Source organism: Piliocolobus tephrosceles, chromosome 3, assembly GCF_002776525.5.
Source record: "Piliocolobus tephrosceles isolate RC106 chromosome 3, ASM277652v3, whole genome shotgun sequence".
NCBI classification, from domain to species: domain Eukaryota; kingdom Metazoa; phylum Chordata; class Mammalia; order Primates; family Cercopithecidae; genus Piliocolobus; species Piliocolobus tephrosceles.
In genome coordinates, this window is record NC_045436.1 from 100,672,880 (window position 1) to 100,700,802 (window position 27,923).

At 37.4% G+C, this 27,923-nt stretch overlaps 1 protein-coding gene across 1 annotated transcript in view; it reads right to left on the reverse strand.

Moving 5' to 3' along the window:
- Positions 1 to 1,520: 1,520 nt before the first annotated feature.
- TNIP3 (TNFAIP3 interacting protein 3) overlaps positions 1,521 to 27,923 on the reverse strand; it is an 85,162-nt gene continuing 58,759 nt past the window's right edge. Inside the window, exons 6-13 of the mRNA XM_023219906.1 lie at positions 27,666 to 27,833; positions 25,115 to 25,243; positions 20,689 to 20,805; positions 17,639 to 17,764; positions 12,964 to 13,014; positions 12,062 to 12,160; positions 8,530 to 8,590; positions 1,521 to 2,549 (exon numbers count right to left, since the gene is read on the reverse strand). Coding sequence (XP_023075674.1) covers positions 2,518 to 2,549; positions 8,530 to 8,590; positions 12,062 to 12,160; positions 12,964 to 13,014; positions 17,639 to 17,764; positions 20,689 to 20,805; positions 25,115 to 25,243; positions 27,666 to 27,833 — 783 coding nt within the window. The 3' untranslated portion in view covers positions 1,521 to 2,517. The remainder of the gene's footprint in view (positions 2,550 to 8,529; positions 8,591 to 12,061; positions 12,161 to 12,963; positions 13,015 to 17,638; positions 17,765 to 20,688; positions 20,806 to 25,114; positions 25,244 to 27,665; positions 27,834 to 27,923) is intronic.

Sequence of the window (27,923 nt, forward strand, 5' to 3'; positions counted from 1 at the left end):
CAAAACAAAACAGCAAAGAGAAGTAGAGGATGGCCTAACTCCTAGTCCAAACCAGACCCTGAAGGAAGGTTTTCACCTAACCATATCACAACCAAGACAAAGTAAAGACATCTTTCTCTTCATGTGAGACCTTCAATCAAAGATCAAAATCTTCATGATTACCAGCAACCTAATATATGCTTAGATTTACATTTCCTAAGAACAGATCATGTAACTTCCCCTCCTTTCAAAGGGACATAGCTATTCTTCACACAATTTCCACAAGTTGTGTATTAATAATAATGAAGTAAGAGTCACAGCTCAGGGTATAACTCTTATAATGAGTTGAGGCAGAAAAGTCCCCAAACAAATGGTGTGGGTAGAGGGACACAGGAGAGGCTGGCTCACTCTCAGGACAGGGTTGTGAAATCCGTCTTTTGGGAATGGCTGTTGCCCTGAGCAAGGGGTCCTCTTTCCACATTTGTAGTCCCCCACTGGAGTTCAAATTAAATTAGGTCTCACTTAAATTGGATTTTCTCCCATTACATTAGCGTTTTCACAATCTTGCCAACGTTTGGCAACTTGCTAATTGGCAACGTTTGGACTGGAGAGTTAAATCACGTTTTTCTGCTGCTGAATAGGCCTGGTCCTGGCCTCTCAAGGAATACTTTCTTGGGTGTTCATTCAGTTTTTATTCCAGTAGGCATACCTCAGTTGGTAAATTTAATCCACCCACAAGAAATTGACATTACAATGACCTTTTCACTAATCTGAAGAAATGGAAATTTAGAAATATGCCAAAATGTTTCAATTCCTGGGTATTACTTCTGTATAAGTCAATCAGGAAAACAACAGTTAACAAGTCAGCAGCTGACTTACACTTGTGCTTATAGTGAGGTAATATCCAAGAATGATTTGTCTCTTTGATAAATAGCAGAAACAAGCTTCAGAAAATTAATGTTTAAGACAAGGATAATTCTTTCTCAAGAACTGTGTTCCAGGATTGCAAAGGCCGAACCTGAAAATATTTATTTTCTTGAGGCTCTTTCATCTTCCCATTATACAGAGCTTCAAGTGTATCCAGATACTGGAATAATAATAATTTGAGCTGGAATAAAGTAGCATAATTTTTGGAAGCTGAAATGGATAATTTCAGCAGTATGTTTGGATTATTTTCTTCAACTGCATTTTCAGCTTTGCCGTTGCTTTAGGTTTACTTCTAAAAGCACAGATATCCAAGGATCTCACATTTCTTGTTATATATGTATATACACATATAAATGTATAATTATAATAAATGTATAATTTGAGATCCTACTTGTGAGAATATATATATACACACACATATATATGTATATATGTATATAGAGGATCACAAAGAGGATCTCAAGTTAGTCCTAGCAGAATTCTTATTAAATGGATAAACCTAACACTTCTAAATCTGCTTAGTCTTTAGACATCTGTCATGTCACTACAAGATTTAATTGCAATAAAATTTCAATACATTCAATTTTTTTTTTTTTTTTTTTTTTTTTTTTTTTGTGGTGTGGAGTGCGTGGGTAGAGGTACTGAGTCTTGCTCACTCTATTTCCCAGGCTGGGGTGCAGTGGCGATCTCAGCTTACCGCAACCTCCGCCTACCTTGGCTCAAATGATCCTTCCGCCTCAAGCCACCCGAGTAGCTGGATTTATAGGTGTGTGCCACGAGCCTGGCTAATTTTTGTGTTTATAGTAGAGATGGGGTTTCACCGTGTTGGCCAGGCTGGTCTAGAACTCCTGGCCTCAAGCAACCCGCCCGCCTCGGCCTCCCAAAGTGCTGGGCAAGTGCTGGGATTACAGGCATGAGCCACTGCACCCAGCCCAAGACTTCATCTTTCATAATCAATTCTTGTGAAGCAGGCCCACAATTTCTCATCATCTTAAAGAAATGATCTGTTTAAGGAATAGCTTCCAATTTACCATTTTACTCAGATTGAACCACTTATTTAATTTAACGAGATTTATACACCTCTTCAATTCTATGTTTAGGTTCACTGAGGTCAACAATATCTGGTCAAATGGCTAAAGAACTAAGGCCCTGTGGAAAAAGACTGGGAGCAATGTTAAAAATTTACAACTGCAGAAATTTTTACCCCAGGAAACACACACACACGCACGTATATATGCACTTTAAATCAACATACAATATCCCTGCACCAAACATTGAGCTGCTTAAATCATAGAATCCTTTTTGTGCATCCAACAGCAATATGCTGAAGAGATTCTCAGGGAGTCGTGCATCATCCATCTGCCAAGTCTCATTTCAAGGAAACCGGAAGTTGTATTTGGTTGTATAATAATGGACTCCTCCGATTTGATCAGGATCTCAGCTGTCAGAAGCCTTTTCCTGTATTCAGGCCAAAGGGAAACATGACGAGGCACAAATAACAGGGTAGATGATGTGCCTTTGTGGCAGAAACAAGCCTCAGTATAAACAAAGAAGAGGGTCCTCAGCCACGGTCCCCCGTTGCCTGTTGTCCCTCTCTGTTAGTGTGTACTTCTATTGATTGACTTTCTTTTTTGAGGAGAAACCTATGGAAAATAGTAGGAAAATATTTTAGATTAAAAATTAACATTTCATTTCTCTTCTTCTGGCTTAAGGCTGACATAAAGTTCCAGGATGGCAAAAAAAAAAAAAGAGTTATGTTATATTCATGAGCTCCCCACAAGTTTACACTGAGAAATCAAGAAATGGGAAATGGAGGGTTATTATTTTAAGCATTGACATATGCTTACCATTTTGTGAAATCAGTTGTGGCCTCGTTCTAATTATGCCTGAAGAGCAATGTTCTATGCTAATTCTCACTCTTGCTGGCATTTTGGCTTGGGCATGTGAAAGTAAGTCATGTATATGACTTAGGTTAGTTTCAGTACTTACCCCAGAGAAAGAAAACTTGCAAAATATGATCTTTTAAGATATGGTACTGGGTACCTTACTGCCAAAGCTATAGAAAATATCATATAGAAAGATTTGTTGGTGTATCATGAAGACCAATATGAAAAATCTGGAATATTTTGATTGAATACTATTTGATAATTAATACTACATGAAAGACAAAGTCAAATAAGTTTACTCATGGCAACAGGAAAAAAAAAAATCATAGAAATGCCAAGAAACAAAGTGTTATCCTTATCCATGATAACTTAAAAACATGCTGAATGTTTTGTACTTATTGCCCTCATTTGGTATACCAAAGACATGCTAAACTAACATTTTGGTAACAAAAAATAAAGCAAATAGGAAGATAATAAGTTACTTTTCCAGGCTGAAAAATTATGTTGCTGAGGACTGTGGTCATTATGTTAAAAGGGTATCTAATATGTTGAGAACATAAATTTGAACCCAGAAGCATAAATTCATTGATCTAACCAATCTAAAGTTAACATTTAATCCACTAATGATACCTCTCCCTTGGTATCTTAAATATTTTAAAATTAACTCCTCTTCAATTTGGTCAGTGCTCTTGTGAAACAGGTATAGAATTAAAGATCAATAGCCTCATATTTTAGATGGAGAGAGGCTGTGGCCCATGAGATAATCCATGGCAGAATGGAAATCTGAACAAAAAACAAAGATAGATCTTTAGTTTCTTGAAGGGAAGGCAGAATTTCCCTAAATGTACAGTGAGGGTGGGAGGAGAGCCTCAGTCCACTATGACTGGTGTACATGTAAGAAGAGGAAAATCTGGACACAGAAGGAAGATGGTCATGTGAAGACCGAGGCAGAGATTGCAGTGATGCTGCCACTAGCTAAGGAATATCTGGAGCTACTAGAAGCTGAAAGAGGCAAGGAAGTCTCTTCCCCTAGAGGATTTGGAGGGAGCTTGACCCTGCCAACATCTTGATTTTTGGATATCTAACCTTCAGAGCTGGGGGGAAAAAAAAGTTTCTCTATTTTAAGCCATTCAGTTTGTGGTATTTTGTTATGGCAATCCTAGGAGACAAATCCAGTCAGTATTTGTTTAATAGGTTATTAATAGACATTAGTAAAAGCTAATTATAATACTTAGGCTTTGATCTTCTATATTGTAAAGAAATAATTTCACAACACAGTTTCATATCCCTACATTTTATGCCTTTCTAGATACATTAATAATCCAGCTCTGGCTCATTAGACAAAGCATAACTCTGTACCCTATGAAAAATTTGGAATGTACAGAAGTGACTGGCATGCAATGCAGTCAGAAACCATAGATTTTTGACATTTCAGAAAGGAAGAAAAAACAACATGTTTCTTAAGGTTAAACTAACTCTGTTATGACATAATTGTTCTATAAACATGGAAGTCATTTTGCATCTCATTCTGATAACAGATGAAACAAGATGAAAATGTTCTTTGTAAAATCACAGGTTTCTAAACAAAAACTGTAACCCATTAATATCTGTGGACTTAAATGTATTAAAAACACCATTATTTAATGCTATACCAAGAGAAAGCCAAGTCTCAAATGACTTGAAAACATTCGAAACCCTTCATTTAAAATATTTAGTTTTTGAAAGACGGGTTGATTTTCAATGTGTCTCCAAAGCATTCTAAAATAAACACAGACAGTAACTGAGAGCAAAGCTGGAAATTAGTTAACTGGCAGACTGTGCACCATGGTACTCACCACCTACCACCCTCAGTCCCTAGTCAGGAAGTCCTTCACTGGGGTCCCCACATTATAGAGGACTCTGCTCTGGCCCTCCTCCAGCCACACCCTTCCTCACAGTGTGAGCGACCCTTCCTCCAGAACAAGCTCCTGGCACCCAAATGTACACCCCTGAAGTCCCTGCCCAGGTGATTCTGGACCTGCTTCCCAGACTCATGTGGTCCTCTTCCCAGCCTGAAGGCTGTCGAAAGAGTGCTGTTTGTAGAGTGGTGAGGGGTGTATGGACAAGGTTGGGATGTCCCAACTGGGCTGTCTTCAACTTTGCACTCAAGAGTCCTTTCGATGGGAGGGTGGGGAGAGAAGGTGGAGGGTCCCAGACATGAGGTCAGGGCTTAGGTCTCCCTGTGCCACCTTGTCCTGTCACAGACTGGTTTTGAATCTGAGCATTGTAAATTGTACTTTGGTTTTACGTGTATGTTTATCAAGGTAGGAGGATAGATTATACTTTAACAGTTTCTATGCTTGATTCATGAGATTTACACATATAGGATGTAGTTCTCCACTTATTCTTGCTCCGGGCCCCAGAAATGTTAGAGGAAGATTTAGTGGTATCATTGAAATTTAATCACTCATTATCTGCCATACCTTTTAAAATGCATGAAGTTATTTTTTTTATTTTTATTTTTATTTTTATTTTTTTTTAGATAGAGTCATTCTTTGTCACCCAGGCTTGAGCACAGTGGTGTGATCTCACCTCACTGCAACTTGGCCTCCTGGGCTCATGTGATCCTCCTACCTTAGCTCCCAAAAAGCTGGGACTACAGGCACATGCCACTACACCTGGCTAATTTTTGTATTTTTTTGTAGAGACGGCATTTCACCATGTTGCCCAGGCTGGGCTTGAACTCCTAGGCTCAAGCAATCCACCCGCGTTGGTCTCCCAAAGCGCTGGGATTATAGGCATGAGCCACCATGCCTGGCCTTAAACCAGTGATTTCTTAATAAGCAATACCACAAAATTATTTTATGAGAATTCTGAACAATTCAGTTACACCAACAGATTAAAATGACCTTTTTAATTACGTGATCCCCAAACCAGCAAAAACCACTACTGAAATTAAATAATGACACATCCATCATTTGCGACAAGAATGATTTCAGAGTTCTTGCCAATTCTTATGACATGGCTTGAGCTATGAAATACATCAAATGTGGAAGCTAGTAAAGGAGGCATAGGAATCCCAAACAGGTAGATTTTTAAGTAAGGAATTTTTTGGTGGTGCCCTACCCACGATCAGCCCCCTTGCCTGCTGCTGGCCAGCCATAGTTAGTTGCAGAGTTGTGTTGGTATGGAGAAGGATGGGTTTCAAATGATAACATACCCCTGGTCAGGTTCCACCAGGTCTGTCCATGTACAAGTTAGTTCATAACATATTTATTACACACTTAATCTTACATAGTACTGTGTCTTTTACTTGTGATATTCTAAATGTCAAATGGTAGCATGCTGTGAGTTCATACGAAGATGAGATTATTGAGGATTAAACGCTAGTCATATTAGTATCTGTGTTAGAGACCCATTCTCATTTTTGTATCTATAATTTTAGAAAATTTTAATAAAGTGAGAGGGGTACAGTAACAGGGGCGCTGTACTATATAATTCAAACCATAGGTTTTAGAATCCTATATATCAAATAATCTAATCCCTATGTGAAATTTTATTAACTGTGTGATTTAGGTGTTATGTAAATTCTCTAAGCCTCAGTTTCCTCGTGTGTTAAATAGTGCAAAACAAAACCTATTTTATAGCATTGCTGTGAAGACTGAAATAAACAACTCTTTAAAAACAGGCCGGGTGTGGTGGCTCACACCTGAAATTTCAGCAGTTTGGGAGCCCGAGGCAGGAGGATCAATTGAGGCCAGGAGTTCAAGACCAGCCTGGGCAATAGGCTAGTGATGGAGCAAGACTCCCTCTGAACAAAAAATAAAAATAAAAATTAGCTGGGTATGGTGGTTCATGCCTGTAGCTCTAGCTATTCATGAGACTGAGGTGGGATGATTTCTTGAGCCCAGGAGTTCAAGCGTACGGTGAGCTATGATCATACCACTGCACTACTCCAGCCTGGGTGACAGTGAGACTGTCTCAGAAAAAAAAAAAAAAAAACCAGAAACAAAGCTTAGGTTGGTACATCATAGAGATTTTTTTGTTGTAGTTTTACATCTGTAGACACTGTTACATGGTATGTTTATACATCACAAAGCTCATTACATTTTTCCTAGCTAGATAAAAATCAGTAAGTCTCATACACTGACTACAACATTTCATTACTGCGTTTTCTATTTAGTTTCTGAATGTCATCACAATTCATTTCTATTTTATGTAATCACTAGCTTGTGTAATATTGGTCCAGGGAGAATTCAATAATGATATATAAATGACCTTATGGTATTACTAAGTTCTGTACTAAGTAATTGTTATCTTCTAGTGATTAAACTCCAATTCAGAAGAAAATATCTTTAATAGTCATTCCAGAGCAATATAAAATGGAAAATTATAATTGGGGAGCAATTCTGCAATTATACAATAATAGATTTTAAAATTGCATATATTATGCAACACTCATTCTGGTTAATGGTATGCCTTTCTAATAAAAGAACTCCATTATTGTTGGAACTCAAGAACTTCATTAAAACCTCTGGCTATATTTGTAGTAGAAAGCAAAGAAAAAAGAGAGTCCTATAGAGTTTTGATAAATACCTGGACGTTTTATTATGGAGTTCTCACATTTCATATTTCTTTTCTATGATGCTGTTATAATCTATGGCCTTTGCCACTCCCATTGCTGCTGTGTACACCTGTCCAGATTGCATATTGTACTTCAGCAGGCTCCATTCACATAGACTACCATTATGCGCCCCTTAGACTTGTAAAGTTCACAACCTGCAAAACTACATGTGGTATCCCTGGCTTCCTATTTACACTCCATAACAGACTCCTTGTATTAAAAACTAAATTTCTGTGATCTCAGCTCTGACTTCAAATGAGATCAAATTTCAAGAATGGCCTGAAATTAGACTATATAGCTCATCTTCAGCATTTTTAGATAGATTCAAATCTTTGGAAATTAACAAGTTAGAGTCCCAGGTGTGTGTCATATGAGACTTTAAGCATGTAGCAGACATTTCTAACTTTTGATTATGTATACGTGATGAGAATAGAAGTGGGATTTTGATTATAGCTCAGTATATACAGCCTGCTTCTGGGTGGCCTTATAAGACCATAGAAAGAAGCAGTAGAAAGTATAGCAGATTCTAGAAACAAAAAAGAAAATGTTAAACCAATAAAAAATAAGATTTAAAAAAGTAATCTTAGTTGTGAGTACTTCATAAGTGACTTTTAGTTTTTCCCAGCATACTTTGAGGTGGGCGTTGTGGGCAACCCTGGCCTAAACTAAGAACCCTGCCTTGGAGTCTGACATTTAGTCATAAGGGAACACAGTTCTGAGCCTTTGGTTTCCTCTGTCTGTCTGCCAGTGACATTTAAAACATCTGTCTAGCAAACTCAACTTGGAATAGTGGGTGTGCACGTGTACTTTGTAGTACAATTGCAGAACTTTGTTGTTGTTATAATACAGCTCTGCTTACAGTTTTCATTTCTAACCCCAGATGGAATTCTGACTCTGAGACTGAAAAAGGAACAGAAGCCAGCATTGAAGTTCATGCATTTCTGTATTTGCACATTTTCTGTGTCTTAAGGAGTTCAATTTAACCCCAGGTGCATCAAATTAAAGTTATGTATGTAACACAACTTTATAGTAAGTCCTCCCCAAGTACGAATGAATGTATGTTGAGTAAACATCCCAAAAAGATCCCATTAAGATGTAAACATGAAAGAATGCTCAATACAGCTGTGGTCTTACCATTTGCCTTGTGTTGTACATCTGGCGGAAGCTGGTCAAGAGCATACCACTGGTAGTCTGGCTGTGTGGAACAATAAAACATTATTATAGCAATATGGACTTCAAACCAAACATAGTGGCATGTCAAAAATACAATTAGGCTATGTGGCTTTTATTAAGCAGGTAACACAAAAGTAATTTCTATCCAAACTTATTGCCAGCCTCACTCATCCTGCTTATCCCCCATCACTGCCATCATCTCTCCCTACCCCCTCTTAAATTCACTCTGTGTTTGGCCAGAATTTCTACTACTTTGAGGTTGTGACATGTTTTCTTTCTTTTCTTTTTTCTGAAACAGATGTGTTTTGAATATCTGCAGAAGTATAAACACTTGTAAAACTTACTACAACCCATCAATAAAACAAAGCAACTTAGCATCAACAAAGACTCTTTTTGAGACCCTCACACTAGAGGCAATGAGAAGGCCAGGGGAAAAAAAAGTTTAATACAAGTTTTCTAATGGTTTAAGGAAGGAAATCTAAGCTATTAAATGGGGACTTGGCATTGATAGAAGTTCAGGATGGTGAAGGAGGGCAAATCTTTCCCTTTTTTCTATTCCGAAGAACCAATCCAGCAGAACCTGTCTTCTAAATTGTTCATATAGTTTAGTCTACAGAGACAAGATTTTTCTCTTGGGATTTTCTCCTAGGTTTACACCAGTTAAGAACAGCTAGATATTGAATGCCAAACAGATTGCATTGAATAAATAGTAAACCCATAGGCCTAAATTATCAAGATATCTCCAAGGCCAGGACCTCTGTATTTAACCCCTAGGAATGGAGCAATCTCAGCTTTACCTGCCCACAAAGCAGGTCTGTCTTTCTGCTCTGAATGCTCACCCCTGCCTCCTACTTCTCCACAAGGCACAGAGAATATAGATTTTTTTGTTCTGTAATTCAATTATCTCCTAAAAATAACTTGAGGAAAATTTTTCTAACATGAGTCAACAGAGAGCATTTACAAGGCTGTCAGACCACTGAAAGTCACCTACAAAGTTCAATTACTCAACAAGACACTGAGAAATGCTGCTTTTAGTGCAGTTTGACCCCACTGTACCCCCACTCTAGACACCTAGGCCCTTGGCTCCTCTGGCTTATGAAAAAGCTAGAAGAGGAAATGAGATCACCTCTGTTTTTTATCTTCTCGTTTATTTTTAGATGTCTCAAATAACACATAGGATAAGTGACGTGAGCCTCAGTTTTATATTCCAGGAGGGTTGCCAAAAGAAGGTAAATATCCTGTAATGTTACCAACACTATAGCATGTGACTTAATTCAGCCTTCAATATAGGCAAGAAACATGAAATCTTATTTTTAAATTAACTTTGAGGATTTGGTTGTAAATTCTACTGTTATGCTGAGATTTTTTTCATCAGACTACTGCTTGAAAATGTAGGCCATACTGGCCAGGCGTAGTGGCTTATGCCTGTAATCTCAGCACTTTGGGAGACCAAGGCAGGCAGATCACAAGGTCAGGAATTTGAGGCCAGCCTGGCTAATATGGTGAAACCCCATCTCCACTAAAATTACAAAAATTAGCCAGGCGTGGTGTTGTGTGCCTGTAGTCCCAGCTACTCAGGAGGCTGAGGTAGGAGAATCACTTCAACCCAGGAGGTGAAGGTTGCAGTGAGTCAAGAGCGCACCACTGCACTACAGTCTGGGCAACAGAGCAAGACCCCTACTCAAAAAGAAAAAAGAAAAAAAATGTAGGCTATTCTACATGGCTTGGAGTCCTTTTTCAAATATAGGCCTTTATTTGGTGACAATTTTATGTAACCTGGACTGCTTTGCCTTTTTTAATTGACAGGGAATGTTTGATGAGCTGTAGTAGGTGAATTCCTTCCTTCTTTCCACAAATAAAGATTTGACAGAAACAATAATTTGTACTCTTAGGTAAATGTGAATGACTGATTGGTTCCATAGTTAATCTTTCATAAGAATATTTCATAAGAATAATCCCCCAACCTGTAGAAGCCAACTTCTATAGGTTAATTCATTCCTACAGTAAATTTCTCTTTGTGTTTCTCACAATCTGAGTTGACTTCTACAATCTTGAAAACAAAATATTTTTAATGTTATTGGTAAAGACTGAAAAGTAAGCAAACAGATAAAGTAAAAAAAAGGAGGCCGGGCGCAGTGGCTCATGCCTGTAATCCCAGCATTTTGGGAAGCTGAGGCGGGAGGATCACGAGGTCAGGAGATCAAGACCATCCTGGCTAACACGGTGAAACTCCATCTCTACTAAAAATGCCAAAAAACATTAGCCGGGCATGGTGGCGGGTGCCTGTAGTCACAGCTACTCAGGAGGCTGAGGCAGGAGAATGGCGTGAACCCGGGAGGCGGAGCTTGCAGTGAGCTGAGATCGCACCACTGCACTCCAGCCTGGGTGACAGAGTGAGACTCTGTCTCAAAAAAAAAAAAGAAAGAGAAAAGAAAAAAAGAAAACAAACAAAAAAGGAAACCTGGGAGGAAGAGCAGACAGAACTAGCAACCAGCAATAACATGAAAAGAACCAATTCTTAGCAGTGTGCTGTGTCATACCGGGGTCAAATAAGAGATGCTCATTAAATCCTCACATCCTTCTGCCACCCAAAGAGTCATTATCTCCTCCCTTGGGAAAAGGGCTTTGAGTCACACTCAAACAAAAGTATGAGAACTTTCAGGAAGCCAAGAGAATCATGCTTTCTGTAAGCATTCTGGTAGGAAAATCCCAGTTAAAAATCTTAGATTTTTTTCATCATGAGAAACACAAACCTAAAGTTTGGAAGGATTTGCCTGGGTAAATACAAAATGCAGAAAAAACACATTTTTTTTCCCCTGGATAAAGGTTCTATCTATATAGGCAAAACAGAAGGTAGAGGAGGGTGGGTGGAATACTGCTATTGAGAAGGAAAAAAAGGGTGCTTTGGGCCTGACTTATTCAGGTTGACTGTCCAAATCAATTCCCCTCACAAATAATTGCTCAACTCTGCATTTCATTTTGTCTGGGAAGACACAGCCATTGAGAACAACTTAAGTGGGTCACTTTTTCTTGGATCCTTTAAGAAAATCCTTTCAATTGGAAAATGTCAAAAACTATTTTGCACATATGTAGCAATACCCATAGTAGTTCAATATAAATTTACAACTGAAAAAAAGCATCTCATTTTTTTTGTTTTGCCATATTCACTTTCCTTTATACATAAATACATTTTACACATAAAATACCCTTTGGGTAGAATGAGGTATGCCAATTGAAAATGTTATATGTTGTTCAAGGAATTATTCCCAATTTAGTACCTTTCAGTTAATTTATTCATATCTATGTGTCCTGTGGATTCAGTGTCCCAATGATAATTCTACTGTACACTGACCACTCCAACTTTGCAAGTTTGAGGCTCAGAGAAAACAGAGGCTCTTGCTGTAGATAATATAATGTGCTGAAATTCCAGAGATGCACATAATTTCTACCAAAACAGTATACTAAGCACTTTTTCAAATGCACTCTTACTTACTGGGTGCTCCCGTTGCTTCTGCACAGCTCCAGCGCCTGTTGGTAGCCATGGATCTTGCAGGTGGAAAACCAAGCCGCAGTTACAGGTTGGGAAATACATCTGAGGAGAACAAAGCTGTGGGTTCACTACCAGTGGGAGAGACTGAAGAGTCGCACTGACATTGCTTTATACAAAAGGTTTGGTTTCAATCTTAAGGTTCCGCCTAATCTGGCATAATTATAACTCAAAACCGTAAACATGTCAATAGACTCAGGACCGATACAGATAAGACTCACTGGTCAAGTTTTACCTAAGGTGAAACTATAATCATTTCTCCATTTTGAGGAAATGGGACACACTTGAAAAGTATATAGAGCTAACTTTATGTTTTTGAGTTATCTTTATTGAGGGCCCTCAATGAAGAAAATCTATCCATTGAGTCATAAAATAGGTTTTCATAAATTGTAGCCAGGGAAAACTAAAGTCCAGAAAGGAAATTAGGAATTAAGACAAATAATATTCAGTCTTTAAGGCAACTAGAGAACCCATGGGATAGAATGCTTCAGTGCTCAAGAAGGCATGTTATTTTTTCAAAAGAGGCAGTATTTGATTTAGTTTTCCATTGTTAATTGTGTGAGCAACTGCATGAAATACCAGTGAAATCTATTTCCCAGGTGCTTATGGGTCTAAGGAGCACTAAGGTTTGTGCTACTGGTTACAAAGCATATGCTTTCCATGAGTGTTAGGGTTGAAAGGCCTTGGTGGTGCCTAAGCACTGTCTATCCATTGATGGTGTAGTCGGTAATAAAAAGCATGGGTTGTTGTAGGCCATCTGTAGCAGAGCTTGAATATGTCTTTAATTGGGACAATGAGAAATGTTGTACATGGGAATAAATGTACGAGTGAAAATTAGAACAACATACCTGCTTTAATTGCTTTTCTAGTTTTTCTTTCTCCATCTGACAAGCTTTTATCTAAAGACAAAACAAAGGCATTTGTGAATCAAGACAAGTTCAAATCATTAGTTCCTAAGTCACTCTTGACCTACTCAAGTGTGAGGCATTGACAGCAGTTATACCAACAAAAACAGCCACAGGTTGGTTTTTCCAGATATGCATTGATTCTATCTTTAAATTTCCAATTGAAGTTTGAAAAATGTGATAGTTTTAAATTGCTATTCCAGTTTTTTGAGGCCATTACAATTCTGTTTTAGGTAGACCTATTTAGATACAGATACAGAAACAATTTTCATTGCTTACTGAATGACACTGGAATTGCCAAACTGACATTCAGAGGCTTCCATAATAAATTTTAGAAGTAATATATGCATTTAATCCATGTTAGAAACTGATCTAAATTCTTTACATGCAATAACTCACTGAATTCTCCCAATCCCTCTATGTGATACTTAGTATTATCTCAATTTTATAGATGAGAACACTAAGACATAAGATTCTGAGTAATTTGTTCAAAGTCACACTGCTATATTCCACGGCTTCTCACTACTTAAGGCCCAGCCTCATCTAGATGAATCACCTACCCTGGGTTCCCTTAACTTAAGACACACTTAGAGAAAGCTGGCTTTTCCTTGACTATTTCATTGTCATTCCTACACTCCATGTCCCACATTCCCATAAGGGATGGTCAAATATCCCCTTCTGAATGATACCTTTCCAAGTCCCACTAATCAGAATTATTCTGTCCTCTTATGTAGTGTTGTACATTTACTGTGTGACTTTTTAGACCAATGTGTACTATTTACAGGCAATTCTTGCTGCTTGTGGTAGTCATATTCCATAAAGTCTTCATGGACACTGAGTTAGTGAATATTGAACCACTGCTCCTAGGAGAATTGTTGGGTTAAGTTTCTGCTAGCCTCTTCTCACAACATTTGTGTCAATGAATCAATACATAACTTTGTTTCATATGTGTTTCTGATTAAAGACAACTTATTTAATATGTATTGTTGATTGATTAACACTGAACTCATGGTCAAGAGTACTATAACATGCCTTAATGAAGCTTCTCTAACACACATTTTCTCTGTAAGGCACATCACATCCTTTGTGTTTAGGAATCCTAGAGAGCATGTCAGCATATATGTGTGGGCCATTCTAAACCATGAAATCACCAACAAAAAGCACAAAAACGCAGCAAACATGGCACTAAATGGACCACAAAAAGAACACTATGAATATGTATATGTCAGGAAACAACTTTGCTGCTCTGCTCATATGTAAGGATGCATCACAAAACACCACAAGTATTGATTTGGGGATGACAAATGCATTTTAGTGAGTAGGAAAATTCACATATGCAGAATTGGTGATATGAGGATAGACTGCACATGTCTCTTTTACTATATTGTGAGTTATTTACTAGCAAGAACCAATTTTCGTTTTCTCACAGCATATAGCAGAATGCCTTGCAAAAAGAAAGCATCAAAATTAGATTACAAGGGACTAAAAGTAGCATGCTAATTATACAACTGAATGAAACTATTAAACATGCCCCCTCTTCTAACAGACTAAAATAATTTATAAAATACCTCTGAGCCATGACTTGACTTGAGCTAAATGTTTTCTAAAGGGTATTTTGTTTTTTTCTTTTCTTTTTGAGACAGAATCCCACTCTGCTGCCCAGACTGGAATGCAGTGGCCCAATCTCAGCTCACTGCAACCTCTGCCTCCTGGGTTCAAGTGATTATCCTGCCTCAGCCTCGTGAGTAGCTGGGATTACAGACACGTACCACCATGCCCAGCTAATTTTTGTGTTTTTAGTAGAGATGAGGTTTCACCATGTTGGCCAGGCTGGTCTCAAACTCCTGATCTCCAGTGATCTGCCTGCCTTGGCCTCCCAAAGTGCTGGGATTACAGGTGTGAGCCACTGCGCCCGGCCTGTTTTTTGCTTCTTTCACTTACCATTGAGAACAACTTAGTGAAGTCATAAGGTAGGTTTCATTATCTGTATTTTACAGGCAGGTATACTAAAAGAGGTTAGATAACTTATTTTTTAGAGAGAGGTTTTAGAGTCATAAGAAACATTTTAGAGATGATCGAGTTCAACTTTATCATTGTACAGATGAAGAAAAGGAAGCATAGAAAAGTTAAATAACTTATTCAAGGTTACCACCAATGGAAGAGCAGGCAGGAACGCCAAGCCTTTTTTGCCCTAAATTCCTCTTATTTCTAAGTACCCTAAGCATCTTTCACTTTACCACATTACTTATTTTACCACTGACACCGGCCTAACGCATCTTAGTGACAGAATGAATACATTCTGGGAAGAAAGCAACTCAGAATGCCAGAACGATTTGACCTGAACATTCCTCTAAAAGTCCACTTGTCCACTTGGACAACAAATAATATGTTATTCAACTAAGGTAATGTCAGGAAGTGTCAGTTCTTTTTTTTTTTTTTTGAGACGGAGTCTCGCTCTGTCGCCCAGGCTGGAGTGCAGTGATGCAGTCCCCACTCATTGCAAGCTCCGCCTTCCGGGTTCACACCATTCTCCTGCCTCAGCCTCCCGAGTAGCTGGGACTACAGGTGCCCGCCACCACGCCTGGCTAATTTTTTGTATTTTTGGTAGAGACGGGGTTTCGCCATGTTCAGCAGGATGGTCTGGATCTCCTGACCTCGTGATCCGCCCGCCTCGGCCTCCCAAAGTGCTGGGATTACAGGCGTGAGCCACCGGGCCCAGCCGTCAGCTCTTTTTTAAATATGGTAGCATTTAATCTGCTGTTAATACATTTAACATAGATCATCAAACCATCTACTTCATCTCTGTAAATTCTATCATTCTCCTACTGAGTAAATGAGACTTTAAAAAAAAGGATTGGGCTTTCATTATTTTAAAGAAAAAATTTCATAGCTTTAAGCTATCACTTTAGATATGATTAAGATTTTCCTTTAGGTTCTAGGCACAATTATACCATACTGCATTTAGAAAATACATTTATTTTGTTGATACCAATCAAGTTTACAGGTGACACAGGAAAGGACTTGTGGATTATAGTATATAACGTTAAGTAGATAGATGTACATTCCTGACCAGACTAAAAGTTCTGTAATGGCAAGGACATTGCCAGTCTATCACCAATCTTAATATAGTAGAATAAACAAAATTATATAATTATATATTGATATATAATTTATCATATAAAAATAAATAATTTATTAAAAATTGTTTTAAAATTAAAATTGTTTCACTTGCTGTTGTACTGGCAGCAAATTTTACAATTGCTTTAAAAAACAAATTATTTTTTGTTCTAAAACTGTTTTACTGGCAGCAAGTAAAACAGTTTGTGCAGAGACAACTTGAAAGAAATTAGGCTAGCTAGGCATATAAGAAACAAATTAAAAGAATAAAAATACAAAAGATTAACTGGGCATGGTGGTGCATGCCTGTAGTCCCAGCTACTTGGGAGGCTGAGGCAGGAGAATCGCCTGAACCTGGGAGGTGGAGGTTGCGGTGAGCTGAGATCACGCCGTTGCACTCCAGCCTGGGCAACAAGAGCAAAACACCGTCTCAAAAAACAAAAAAGCATATATATTCTCTCTCTTTTTTTTTTTTTTTTTTTTACCAAGAGTAATGAGAACATTGTCTTGTCTATTGTTACATGAATTATTAGGTTGCCTGAATTACTTTCATAAAATTATTTGATTTTTTTTACTACTATTTTATTTTTTCTAATTTCTTACAGAGAAAATGGTTCTGCAAAAACATTTTTTTCCATGTAAAATTAGGAATTTCAAGTTAATCTTTAAAAAATCAGAGATAAAATTAAATTTAATTCACAATCCACTTTGTATTTGGAAGAAAATGACTGTTTAAAATGTTTTTATGACTAAGAATCTTGAAGCTAAGAGCTGCCACAGCATTGCCATAACAATTTTCTATTTATTTAAAAGTATTGCAATATTTTACAAATAAAAATGATGCAGTTTGTTTTATTTTTTAAGGCAAAATTATGTTAGCTACAGTTTTCTTCATTAACATCACTATTTTACCCATCATGGCAACTTCCTGAATCTACTTTAATATATTCAATTACACTTAATTTTAGTATGCTTACATTTAATATATTCTATTTTAATAAACCGGTGACCATTATCTGGCTTCCTTGAAAGTACTCCAGTTACATTACATCTGGGAACCACTGAACAAAATCCTCAGTCTCACATATAAATGGCATTTAGAAATATGTATGTTTTTGGCAGACAGGAGCATTCCAACATAGCCCTTCAAAGAAACTGACAAGAATTTTGAAAACCACTTCACTTTATTTGAGTACTAGGTAGTTCAACTCTCATTCTACCAGGATAAATATTATGAGAAAAAGATCAAAAGGACTGTATTTTATATAAAAAAAAAAACTTTGGAATCCAATTTCTTGGGCCATTCCTTAATATACTTAAGTTAAAAGAAATTTCCAGTTATTTTCATCTCTTTACAAGATTGTTTAAGAATGACTTCATCCCAACTGCTGACCTTTCAAAAAAATTCAATGGCAATTAACAGAAGTCAAAAAGTCTTGAATTTTTTAAATGAAAAAAAATACATACATGCTGGCAAAGATTATTTTGTTTTGACTTGTACCTGGGAATTCAGCCTGTTCAACTGGGATTGGGAAGTTTCATTAATTTGCTGTAGCTCCTCCTTCTCTTGATTAAGTCTCTCTCGATCTGATCGTTCCTTTTTGAAGTCTTCTTCGTATATTTGCACCTAAGAAATATTAACTTGCTGTTACTGTTAGCTTCCTTTTCTCTTAAGCCATTTAAATGACTTTATGTTAAATGACTGCTGCCTACTCCATTATTGTAAAGAACCCTCCCAACTAGTGTTCAGTGTCACTGTGTCGGAGCAAGTCATCCATCCCTAACACAAGGACTTTGATGTATGAATACTGCTTGAACTTCTAAAAGACAGTTTACTGAAAATAGCTGTTAAGTGTCACTAAATACTGACATGCCCAAGTTTCCAGACATAATGCATAAGCTGAATGCAACAGAGAAACAAAACCCTTACATATGTGGAAAAGCAAAGCATGATTGTTAAAAGATATTCACAAATTTTCCCTTTATAAGTTATTTTGGGTGTGTATCATAAATAATAGTAATATTTGAGTGGAACACCTCTTGAGAGGCACTCCAAATATTCCAGAAAAGTGACCAAACTAAAAACAAAAACAGGTTTAAATATTGTTATTGTTTTCAACTGACAGTGTTGACTGAGGGCTAGGAGACTGGCATATAAAGCTATGAAAACAAATGAAACTTAAGGAATGAAGCAAAACCATTTCTCTAAGACTCTGATTTAAATTACTACTTATATTGGAACCTAGTAGCTAAATTTTTATCTATTAAAACTACTGCACGTTACACTTTCATCACTAACAGTGCAACAAACTTTAACTAATGGTTTATCAATTTTATTGTTCTAAGTCGACAGCAATAGAACAAAATATGCAAGGGAAGAAATTAAACATTTTGTATACATCTACATGCAGATACACATATTAAATTTTTAAGTCTTTATTCACTAGAAGTACTGAAGGGAAACTATATCCAGCCACACTGACATTTTGATCATTTTTTTGGTTGAGAACTGACATTCATTTCCAGAGACAGTTAAACTAATGCTCTGTAAACAGTCACCAGAGGCATTTTAAATGAGAGGAGCCCATTTAATTAGAATTAAACACTGGCAACGTCATCACTTTAGTCAGGTAGGGGCCAAGATTCCCACTCAGTTTCTTTGTGCATTTAAACCCTTTAGTGTTTCACATGGCACTTGGTGATGTAACGATTGTGGGTGCCTGATTACAAACATGCACAGTTAAAATATTTATGGAGAAAGTCAGCAGTAGAGACACTGCAAAACTATGGAGATGGATTTTGGTCTTCCCACAGGGATTATGAAAAAAGAATATCTGTCACTGTAAGAAATATGAACCAAACCATTATTATAAACTTTATGTGTAAAAGTGACTCTTGCATGTCATGTACCTTATATGCAAGTTCCAAAGATGTCAAGTGTTTGAACACAAGCAGTACTTTTGGTTTCTGAAGAAACCCTGGCTAGCACCAACAGTACTCTAGGGGTTGAGAATTTGACAGAGCTTTGAGACTGTGCATATTACCCTTATTCTCTTCATGAGTTTATTTTTCAGCTATGTATTTTACCCTGAATGTAATGAAGCAGATTATTCAAGTAAAATTGACAGAAGAGAAAATCCAACTTTACCATCATATGCTATAAAATTTTTAGATCTATTCACAGATAGGCTATTTCATATGAAGCAATAACAGTAAAACAAATAACAGCAATAATAACACAATTGCTCGATTTTTCCATGTATTGCAATAAAAATCTTTGTAATTAGTACTCACTCAGGGCAAAAGCAGTCAGTAAATCATACCCAGGGGCATCAGAAAAATGATGCTTTCCAGCCCTTTGTTCTATGGCACCCTGTCTCCCATTGCTAATAAGTTACTGACAATGTGTGCTTCAGGGATTGAGGTTCCTTGATGTATCCTATATTTATCACTATTGCCATGAACCATTCCAGATTTTTCTCTACATTAGTTTATTTAACCTCTCACGTAAAAAGAGACATGATATGCATGGTCGGCCCCTCAGCTAAGTGAATTCCAGCAGATTGAGTAAGTTTAGACACAAGCAGTTTAACCAGTGCAGTATCTCCTCTGCACTATGCTGCCAATAGATACATGCAGAAGTTGTAGAGAGTGCATCCTTAATCTTGCTGTCCACTTGGCAATAGTGAGTGAGGTTAGGGGAGTGGAGAGGAGAATGCTATTGTGCATCAGTGAATTGCTAAGTGGTGCGGGACTAGCTGAGCAGACCTGGTTTCAGTGATTATTATAAATACAAAGTATTCTCTTTAAAACTGCTCTTATTGTGCAAAGGCCTAGAGGCTAGCAACTACATAATGATCACTCAGCTGCTTCGGTTTTCTGAAAAGATCCAGAGTTGGGATTAATAGTGTTCTTAAAATAAGCCATGTGGCTGGGTGTGGTGGCTCACGCCTGTAATCCCAACACTTTGGGAGGCTGAGGCAGGTGGATCGCGAGGTCAGGAGTTTGAGACCAGCCTGGACAACATGGTGAAACTCCATCTCTACTAAAAATACAAAAAATTAGCCAGGCATGGCGGCGTGTGCCTGTAGTCCCAGCTACTGGGGAGGCTGAGGCAGGAGAATTGTTTGAAATGGGGAGGCAGAAGTTGCAGTGAGCTGAGATCACGCCACTGCACTCCAGCCTGGGCGACAATGGGAGACTCCATCTCAAAAACAAAATCAAAAACAAAAACCATGTCTACATGAAACTCTCCACCCCCAGTGCTAATACAACCTCACCCAAGGTTAACTGGCATGCCCCTCTTTTAACTGTGTGATCGGGTAAGCCATTTAATCCATCTGAAACTCAGTTCCCTATATTCTAAATGGTGGGACTGAACTAGCTGATCTATATTCTTCCTATCAAGCTTGAAAATTAGATAATTCTACTTAAAATAAATGCAAAAACCTTTGACATATTTCTAGCAGCAAGACATCTAAAAATGCCCAAAGAAGCATGAACAATGGGCAGTATGTTCTCCACAGGATCATGCCACTTCCAGCTTCTCACCTGCTGCTTCAGAACTTCCATTTCTGTTCTCATCTCCTCATGGCAAAATTCCACTCGAGACTTCCTCAGACAGTCCTCAGAAAATGAACACTTGAAATTCAAGGCATCCTGAAGAACCTATGTAATAAGATAAGTACACTGTTGATCTAAGATTTACCACATGGAATGAATTCTTTTATAATTGTTACAATCATCTCAAATGCACCCACAAATATGCATTTCATGTTTAACGCTGCTGACATAACCGAGAAACTTTCTTCTTTCTGATTTTCTCATATATGTATTTTTTTTCCAGAATCTCTGTCTTTTCTACATGATGATGCTTATGTTAATCGATCCTCATTATTATTTAGGCTTTGATGTTGGACCCTCCTCCTCCACCTAGCCAACTATGAAAACAAAATCTGTATCTATAGACTTTCTCCAGATTCTCTGCTTCAGTCAAATGTATACCCTATCAATGATGCTCAGACATTAGGGAACATCAGAGGTAGCAGACACGCCCATCCCTTGGTACTGACTCCCAGAGATTATGAATCAGTAGGCTGGAGGGTATAGTTTCAGAATTTGCATTTCTCAGAAGCTGGTGCTGCTGGTCCCAGGTAATGTTTTGAGTAATATTCTGCTATATAACTATGGCATGACCTCAACAGGAGAAAGGGAAATCCACAGAAATGAGAGCCCATGAAGATTCAGTATCTGTTAGCTCTGTTGTGCTACTCTTCTGCCCTGGCCTAGCCACAGTCCTATTTGTTTTCTGTTAAAACATTCATTAACTCACTACCGAGTGGAGACAGTGCCCTGCTTTCTTGACATCCAGTATAAGTTGATGCTTTTAGCATGGCATGAGGAGAGGAAAGAAATGCCTATATTCACTAGAAAGATGATCGTCCTTAGTCCTTAGTCATTAGCTCATCATGATCACATCATTACATTATTTTTGGTAACATCATATGAAAGACATTGCCTCTATTTTGAAGACCTTTGGTTCATGATAAGTTCAACAAAAATGACTTCCAAATATTGTGGCAGAACACTTCTCATCCTGGTGTGGCCTCAGAGACCACAAAATGACTACTTGCTCATTATCAAATGAGTCCTCTGTACAAATAGAAAAGGTTCATTTTCAGAGATCTAAGAATAATTTGCTTCTGTATTTCTTTAGTAACTTCAACAGTGTCTATTTGGTGATATTAGTGGTAACTAACTCCACTGCATTAGTATATGATATGGTCACAAAGGTAGGAAAAGACAAGCAAATGTATGGTTTTGAGTATGTGGACAGACTGGGAATTTCCTAATAGAATGTCTTAGAATATACGGATACTGTCTCGCCTGATATGAGTATCATTTTTTTCAGGAAGTTGTAAGAGAAAAAAAGAGCTTTCTTCATCCTTTGGGGAGAATTTACAGAAACCACAAAAGTAGCTTAATAATTTATGTTTTGTGAGGATTTGTGTTAAGCTCTAGGAAGTGTCAGAATAGTTCATTTTTTCTTCAACTGGTGAACAGTAGTAGAGAGAATCTAGGGTGGGGTGGGCCAAATGGATTATGGCAATTGAATATGCTAGTTCCTTATCCTACACCTGGGAATAGACTACTTTTGTAGATCTTGTTATTTGCATTTTCTGATCTATTTTTCATGCTATTTGGGATCCTAGAAATTTTGTAAATGAGTCATAAATGAAAGATGAGTCTAATAGATATTTATTCCATTTTGGGTTTTCCCAACTTCCTTAAACAAACACCTATAACCTATTCTAGAATATTTACAATTAGTACAGATATTCTAAACAGATCTACCAAGATGTTAGACAAATCAACTTTGCCCATGGGTGGCACAAGCTGAGTAACCTTAGGTAATTGTTTTCACTTTGGTTAAACATCTGGCTTCCCTTTAGGAGCCTGATAAAAACAAACTTCCAGGTATTTTCTTCAAAGCAAATAAACTGAATTGAATACACACAATTGTGTGAACTTCTGAAAACAGTATGTTAATTACTAAGCTGACATATTACACATTTTTGCTGAGTCAATATGGGTCAGCAGGTATTCAGCTTGTACATAGAGGGTAGGCTCTGGATTCCATGCTGTGATGGATGGTGTGCACAATCAGCTACCAAAAACAACATTTTGAGTAACTTCTGTTTATCACATTGGTAAGAAGGAAAAGAAAAATATTCATTGTAAAATAGAAGAATAATAATATCTTACATTAGGTACCAATACCCATCTTAAATAAGACAAAAATCTACTGTCATAACTCATCACTTTATATCTATACTTTCAAGGGACAGCTTAAACTATAGATGTGGGATGAAATCTTTTCTGGCTTTAAGCATTCTTTTATTTTTTCCTCACTACCCATAAGTAATGTATTATGCCTGTTAAAGCATGAATTCTAGGTCCAGTATTGTCTACCAAACATATTATATACTAGCTAATTAAATTCATCCATTCACTCATCCAATAAATATTTAAGATCTTACTCTGAGCAAGGTCCTGTTCTAGGTATTCAAGATAAAGCAGCGAAAAAAAACAGAAAAAATTCAGAACCACATTATGACATTGCCTGAGTCCCTCCGTCCCTAAAATACTCGTTAAAATGATATTTTACAAATGCATTGTTATAAAGATGGATACATAATATATGAAAATGTGTTTTCACCTCAAAAGTTTATTTTTTCTTCTAATTTTAAGAGAAATTAAACATAAACATACTTATGGGCCCCTATAAGTACTACAGGCCTGGACACTGTGCCTCCGGTGCCCAATGGAGGAGTTGGCACGAAAATCCTACCCTCATGGAGTTTACAACCAAGATTAGTAGCTAGAAAACAAATAAAGTCATATAAGTTAGACTATATATACATATATATGTATATTAGATAGTAATAAATTCCAAGGAAAATTTAAACCAGGAAAGACCAGTAGTATAGTATGTAATTTTAATTAGGATAACCAGAAAAGTCATCTTTGAGAGGTGACATTTGCATAAAGATCTGATTTTACTCAAATTATTTTTTCTCATTGAGATTTTATAATTATAAAATCATAAAATTTTAAAATGTAAAATTTCATGTAGAATTATTAAATTGTATTATCACTGGAATGATGAAAAATTATATTTTTCTAACTTTAAACAATTTTCTGTGAGCTACAAATATGGATACACAAACATGAAGAGTGCATATGGACCTGAGCAAAAATACAGCATTCTTGGCTGTGTTAATATCTACAAGGTTTATATCTTTGTATCTACATTTAGGGGAATAAACGAGACAATGTAAGAAAGGTTGTAATATGGTATCAAAAATGGGAGGATTTTAAATATAATATCAATTGTTTATAGTTCCTCTAATGCATTTGTGCAACATTTTCTGGAAGAGAACAAAAGAGAAAAGATAGATTTTTGCCTTGCATTTGTATGTCTGAGCATGGTTTTTCTCTCTTAGAGGATAAAGTATATTGTTTATGAAGTTCATCCTCACTTTCCAATTTTCTCCTGAAGAATAACTTGTCCCACAAACAGATCTACTACAGGATCACATTTTCAAAGCATCCTATCAACTATGCAGGCACACACTTAATTATCTGAGGATCTTTAAATGACATCTCTGAACACTAGTTAACTAGAACCATGGGCATGTGGTCCAAAATACAGGGGTTGAGCATCTGTTTCAAGTCCAATCACCTACTCTTGTTTCAGAAGACAATTTCTGTTCTTTTATCAGGAAATATCTAGTTGAGAGATGCATATCTCAACTCAACCATGTGCTATAGCGTTCCTATGTTCCACATATGGGTTGGCTCTTGGAAAAGTCAACAGTATAGGATTATTTTTCCTGAACTATTTAGCGACCCATTCCTCCAAAATATGAACCAACTAGTCCATAAAACAACACACACACACCCCACTGCACGCACATGCGCACACCTTTCCTCTCCCTGACTTTAAAGTAGGTTTTAGGCTTGCACTTGAGAGAGCTACCATCTCAGCCTTGGATTCGGCATTTAGCATGCTTCCTTAGAGTGTGTTTCACACCCAACTCCATAGTGATCATTTTAAAGAGCAGTTTGTTTCCTGAGGAAGCTTTTGTGGTTGACCAAGAGATACGTTATTGTTCGCAAACACCCACTTGCTTTATGTGGTTCTTCAAACTAAGAAACGTTCTTACTGTCTCTATAATTCTTCCTCATTTCTCTTTTTCATGATGAATCTTTGTAGGGACAAAAATTCCCTAAAACCTCCTTAGCCAAGTATGGCTGAAAGCTGCAGCTAGGAGTGATTTATAAAATCACAGAAATTTCTTGTGCCCCAAGGCTGGGACCCACACTGCAGCCTAGATTTTGTTGTGACTCTCAGTAAGAATGTTTTATGCAGGGACTTCTCATTTTAATAGCCCATGCTTGACCTGCCTGATACCTTATTAAGGCGTTTTATTTCACATTCGTAATGTTCCTTCTCCTCGTTCACAAGAGCATTTTTTTCCTTTAAAAGCTTATTCTCTTCCTTCAATTCATGTAATTCTTCATTTAGGCGTTCCTTTTCCTTCTGAAGTAAAGACCAAGAAAAGAAAAGAAAAATCAGTACAAGTCAAATGAGATGATATTGTAGGCATTCTGATATATCGGCCATGGCAGGCAGATTGAGGGGTCACCCTTCTGAAATACAAAAAAAACAGGATCTGCAAGACTTTAACTTAATGTTCCACTTGAGCGATATTCTTTGAATGAATGCTAGAATTAGGATTGAAGGAATCTTTCTTTTATCAGAATTTACTGAAGTATCTTAGAAGTTTTGCGACCCCAGGGGAAAAAAAATCAAATTTCCCAATTCTGTTTTTTTTTTTTTTTTTTTTTTAAGACGAATTCTCACACTGTTGCCTGGGCTGGAGTGCAATGGTGAGATCTCGGCTCACTGCAACCTCCACCTCCCGGGTTCAAGTGATTCTCCTGCCTCAGCCTCCCTAGTAGCTGGGATTCCATGTGCCTGCCACCACGCCTGGCTAGTTTTTTATATTTTTTAGTAGAGACGGGGTTTCGCTATGTTGGCCAGGCTGGTCTCAAACTCCTGACCTTGTGATCCGCCCGTTTCAGCCTCCCAAAGTCCTGGATTCCCAATTCTTACTTTCAATTGTCAAATAAATGGGTCTGCAGGATAAGCAAGTGCCTATGTACTGTTACTAGGTGATGGATAAGCAATTAAGAAACATAGCTGAAATGGCAGAAAGAAAAGACTTTCAGCTATTTCTTACTGTCATAGTAAGAAAACAATCCTAAATGTCTCAAAGTTCATTCCTGCATCATTCTGTATTAGAAAGAGGGAAAAGAGAATAATCTTTAGGCCAATAAGACCTTTCATTACAGATCTTATTTAGAGCACTCTATTGTTGTGATTATTATTTTTAAAAGGGGAGAAATCACCTAGTCCAACTGCCACCACTTCTCCATGTTTCAGATTATCATCCAGAAGTGCAGTGTTTTAAACAACTGAAGGTTAGCTGCTTAAACATCAACAGGCTCTGGATTTAGACAATATCTCCCATCTCTTAATTTTGTATAATAGATAGCAAACATTTTGTGAAGTAAATTGGATTCTTAGTGAGATTGAGATTTTAACCCAGTGAAATAAATATTGCAGAAAATAGGTAACTCAACATGCAAAAATAGCTAATATATGTGTTAAAGTGTGTTATTTGAGCAACTAATATTTCCCAATATGATTACAAAATTTAAGAAATCCACTTTAGGTAATTCATTTTCTTTAAAAGGGAAAATATTTCTACTTGCTTTTATTTAAATAGAATGAACATATACTTAGAAAATAAGCCAATTATTTTCTAAGTTAGCATAATTTAAGAGAAAATTATTCCAATGAGAAAATGGTCCCAACTGCATTGAGGGAAAAATTACTCAGATTCCTGGCTAGGATGTAATTGGAAAAGGAAATGACTGCTACATGGCAGAAAGGGAGTGTTGCTAAACTCTGCTTTCCTGACTCACTGTGACAAAGACATCCTCAGCAAGGTAGGAAAACCTGGACTGGCATTGTCTGTGCTAATTTTAGACATTGCCTTAAGATTTCTACGTGTTTTAAAATATTGCCAATGCCTCACGATATCAGTAATAAGACTTCCCCTCAGAGTCTTTACACTTTGTTTTTTCTTACTATACCTAAAATAACAAGGGACCATTAGAGTTTAAGGTTTTCTCCCATTTTCTACAATATTCATGAAGTCCAATAATGGAAAGTAAAACCAGGAAGAAAAAGAGTGTTTTTTAGGAAAAGCTGTCATCTCAACACCATCCAGTTCTCAGCAAGGGACTGATGGAGCTTTAGAATCTGGAGGTTGGGTTCCAGACCCTTTTTATCAACGTGGGCAATTCAATTTGTTTACATCTCAGCTTTCTCATCTTTAATACAGCAAAAATCATATTTTGCTCAAAGTGGGCCGAGAATGTTACATGAGATAATGAAGATGAAGCCTTTTAAAAATGTCATAAATTTATGGTTACAGAAGTAAAACCTCATATGTAAATCTCTCCGTAAGCTTGAAAAGCTACTGCACAAATACAAGGTATTGTCATATTATTATTATGAACACTACTAATAAAAATAATAAATACGAATAAAAGCAAAAGAAAAAAATAATTTTCTCTTAGGCTGAAATGCTCTAGAGAGTTAGCAAATCTATGGATCGGTTTTCTTCTTCCTGGAAGGGCCTGGGGGATGACTGTCTGCCTATTTATGCAACCAGGAGGAACCCGGCAGAGAATCTCCTTCCTTCTTGTTCTAGAGAAGTCACCCTTGTTCATGGCTCTTGGGGACTTGCGTAACCCATACACCCTTGCACATCAGTCCTTGCTCAGTAGTGAGTTGATTTTAATAAAACGGTAGGTTTTCTACAGGAAACCCCCCCGCCCCTTTGCTTTTACTTGGATCTTCTGGGCTCGAGAACCCGGGCCCCGCCCACCTCCTCCCGCTGCAGCCGGTCCCGGGTCAGGTCGCGCTGCCTGTCGTCCTCTCTCTGCCTCTCCTCCTCTCTCTGCCTCTCGTCCTCTCCCTGCCTCTCATGCCGCTCCTTCTCTCGCAGGCTGAGGAATCTTTCTGCGGCGTCCAGTTTCGTCTTCAGCTCTGCTACCTGAGGAGGTCGTTCACAGACAGCTGCAGATACCTTCTCTGAAACTCACAAGCCCCTGAATTTATTCCCCGGCTATGAACTTTGGACAGA